We start from the raw sequence: 3,835 nt of genomic DNA, 5'->3' as shown, positions 1-3,835 counted from the left end.
AGCCGCCCCCCGCCTTGGGGCTGCGGGCGTTTCTCCTGCACCGGCGTTGCGTTCAGGTATCTCAGAAATTAAAGAGGGCAAATAGGTGAAGCGGTTCTGGCTGCAAAATTGCGGCCTTCTAGAAAGGGTTTCTAGTTAGAGACGATATGCTTTGCTAATTTTAAGGGCTCCCGTCTGCTTGGGAGCATTTAGATGAAACGGTGATGTTGCATCACTGTCGTTAATGAATAAATAAATACCCTTGCATAATTGGGGTAGAAGTACTCGACTGTAAACTTTTAATGCAAACGTTTCAGTTGAATGGGGGCGGGGGGGAGGGGGCTTTGCAAGCAGTAATCTGTTCGAGGTGGGGGATATTGTAAATATTTCTGTCTGGCTAATCTGTAGCTTCGTGAGCTGGGCTATATAGAACTTAACCGGCCTAGTGCTGTAACTGAAAGCACTAAGGCTCATCTTTTGGTGATCTCTAGAAGCTTGCTGTTTTGGGGGGGGTGGGAATCGGTCTTATGAAAAAAGAATCAAATGTATGTTGTTTAAAATTGTTGCATGTTCAATTCAAACTTTTTAACAAGTCCTTGATGTTTCAATTTAAAAGTGACCAGTGGGGCTGAGGCTGTGTCCACTGAGGCTAAGATGACTGCCTTTCCTGATTGGCCATGGCTTTTCCATACATTGTGTGACCCTTGCCCTATGACCCTTTGGCTGACCTTACCGGAAGCCATGACGACAGCAGCCTTTTGCCATTAGACGCAGGGTGATGGTGAGGATTCCAAGGGTTAGACAAAACTGGTTAAACTGAACTAGGTGACTGTTACCTTGCGTGTTTTGTGGCCAAACCACCACCAAAAACCTCATACTGTGATGTAAGTACTTAGTGTAACTAGTAAACGTTTTTGTAAAATGTAGAAATGCATGTAATTGGTTAAGTTTTATATTTTACAATGTTCTGTAAAATAAAACTTAGCAAGGTGAATCTAATAAGGAGCAGTCACTCTCTAACAGATTTTAGGAGCGCAGACTTGTAGGATTTTAGTCTGTTTGATTTGCCATTAATCTAGATCATGGCAAAATTGCAAAGTTTATTGGAGGCTTAGAGAAATAAAGTCCTACTCCAGTAAATATAACTGTTTAACTAACTTTTTCAGAATATTTATTTTGCCTCATGCTAGGAGTCGATCTAACTTTGTTTCTTTGTACAATAAAGGTGGGGGTGGTGGCGGATATAGCAGTCGGAGACAATCTGGAAGAGATAAATATGGACCACCTGTTCGTACAGAGTTCAGATTGATTGTTGAGAACCTTTCCAGTCGCTGTAGTTGGCAGGATTTAAAAGTAGGTATTAATGTTCTGTCGTGGAGCCTGTTGTGACTAGCAGGAAACAATAAATTCATTTCATATCGATGTTAATTTTATTTAGGTGGAAGTAATCTAGAAGTGTTTGTGCATGGGTGTTTAATGCAATGAATTCTTCCTGTGTTTGCTCAAACTTGTCTTGAACGAACGTACCTGCAGACTGACATAATTCTTGGTCTGCTCCCTGAAGGATTTCATGAGGCAAGCTGGGGAGGTAACCTATGCAGACGCCCACAAAGAACGTACAAACGAAGGAGTGATCGAGTTCCGGTCCTACTCGGACATGAAGCGTGCCCTGGACAAACTGGATGGCACGGAGATCAATGGCAGGAAGATCAGGCTGGTTGAGGACAGGCCACGGTCGAGCCACAGGCGATCCTACTCGGGCAGCAGGTCAAGGTAACTCCTGGGACACACCGGTCTCTGCGTCAGGACTACTTGCACCAGGAGTGGGTATGGGTATCCCTACGTGCAGCAGTTACCTTCAGGTGGTATTTTAGGAACGGGGTGTTGCCTGAAAACGTGGAAGGGATTATTTTGTGTAATCCAGCAAAGTCCTGTTTGATGAAACATCAGATGGGATTTGTTGGCCGAGTCTGGGTGGATTAGCAGTACGTCTCGGTGTGGCCGTGCTTGTCCTTGAGAAGTTCTTTGGCAGGTTTGCTGTTGGTAGCACAGCAGGCCAAGAGCAGGGGGCATGCCACACTCTCCATGTCTGTAGGTCCCGCTCCAGGCGGCGGTCCAGGAGCAGGAGTCGGAGGAGTCGGAGCAGCAGGAGCAGGTCCCGTAGCATCTCCAAAAGCCGCTCACGGTAAGTGGTGGATTGTTCCTGTTAGCACAGGAGCTGCCGGGCGCTGACAGACCCTCAGCACTGCTGTAAGTATGCTTCAGTTCAAGCAGAATAAACTCTGTCTCTTTCTGAAAGATCTAAATCCAGGTCGCGGAGCAAAGACCGCTCACGTTCCAGATCTAAAAGCAGGAAGTCTAGATCAAAGAGCAAATCCAAACCCAAGTCTGACAGGGGTTCACGCTCTCACAGCAGATCCAAGGAGAAGTCGGAGAAGTCTCGGTCCAGGTCCAGGTCTCGATCTCCCAAAGAAAATGGTAAAGGAGATGCTAAGTCTAAGTCCAGGTCAAGGAGTAGGTCTCGTTCCAATTCCCCGCAGCAGCAGCCGTCTGCCAAGGCTCGGTCAGAGTCGCCACCCAAAAGAGCTGCCTCCAGGTCCCGCTCCAGGTCCCGCTCCAAATCCCGCTCACGATCAAGATCCAGTTCAAGAGATTAAGACTAGAACTCTCCTCCTCCACTGCACACTATCACGGAACGTTTTCCCACTGGTCGGGCCATTAGTGTTATGTTAGTACTTGAGGAGTTGGGGTTTTTCTCTTGCAGGATGGAATGGCCTAAGAACGAAGCGATGAGGCGTAAAAGTTTTAATTTGTATCCCAAATTTGACAACGTGAGCTCGGATGGTGGCACAAAGCAGGAAGAGTTCCCCCCTTTTGTAGAAATTCAGCTAAAAGTTTGATTTTATACCATTTCCACAGGAGTAACTTGAACTACTCTTGAGTGCAAAGTGGGTTTTATATTAAAGAGAAACTGAATATAAACAGGCTTAAATCTGGGCTTTTTGGAAGTATCATGTCTCCTATTTTTTTCATAGTTTTAGAAACTATTGGTGTCATGAGCTGAATAGATTCCAGCTTGCTACCAAAGGCAGGATTGCCTTGCTGGGCAGGTCAGATAATTCTTTGGTTTATCTTAATTGGTGGAAGCAGGCTGCAAACTATATACTTTGGTAATGATGCTAGGAAGAGGTTAGACCAGCAATAAACCCGAGTTGGAGCATTTGTGTTCTATCTTAACTTGCCAAAAGAACATTCCCCCCATACTGTGACGGTATTAAAGGTAATAAAGGTACTCTGGGGCCTGTATCGTACAGTATTGTTCAAATATCCTTTTGTTTCAGACTTGATGAAAGTTTTCTGACTTTTTTTTGCTTGAGTATCAGGTGTCACTGTTAAGACACCTGATGTGTCTCTTGGCTGTGGTCTGAGTCACTAGTATGTCGTATGGTTTGTCAGCCTCTAAATACCTATTGGACATGAAAACTAGGTAAATAAAACTGTCTTCCCTCTTTTTTTTTGACTCATTTATGTTAATATTTTCCTTCAGACTAGGAGAACTATAATCCTGTTACGTCTGAACTTTATTGGAAGTGTAATCTCTCGGAGCTAGAGTTCTAGTCTTAAAGGCTTTGCTAAACTGCAGTTGCCAATTCACTTCAATTGTTGAATAGGACTTGTCCCAAAAATTCCCCTTTATAGCTAAATTGATTTTTGTAACATGCAATAGCAAACATTAGAACTGCCTTGTACTCTTTATACAATGTGTAGTTTGACTTGTATAAAATTAAATTGGTGACTCGAGCTGTTGTGTTTATTGCAGTGTAATGGGTTCTTTTTCTGCCTGGCATGGTGGGGA

At 44.3% G+C, this 3,835-nt stretch overlaps 1 protein-coding gene across 1 annotated transcript; it reads left to right on the top strand.

Moving 5' to 3' along the window:
- Nucleotides 1–565: 565 nt before the first annotated feature.
- On the top strand, nt 566–2,970 carry LOC103774944 (serine/arginine-rich splicing factor 6-like). The gene is given in 5 exon segments (XM_008942382.1): nt 566–1,198; nt 1,201–1,332; nt 1,544–1,752; nt 2,075–2,164; nt 2,279–2,970. Coding segments are annotated over 5 exon segments (825 nt in total). The 5' UTR covers nt 566–1,162; the 3' UTR covers nt 2,637–2,970.
- The last annotated feature ends 865 nt before the right edge of the window (nt 2,971–3,835 follow it).

Source organism: Merops nubicus, unplaced genomic scaffold, assembly GCF_000691845.1.
Source record: "Merops nubicus isolate BGI_N331 unplaced genomic scaffold, ASM69184v1 scaffold29856, whole genome shotgun sequence".
In the NCBI taxonomy this organism is placed as follows: Eukaryota; Metazoa; Chordata; class Aves; order Coraciiformes; family Meropidae; genus Merops; species Merops nubicus.
Note: the sequence above shows the minus strand (reverse complement) of the source record. Positions and strands in the feature narration are given on the sequence as shown.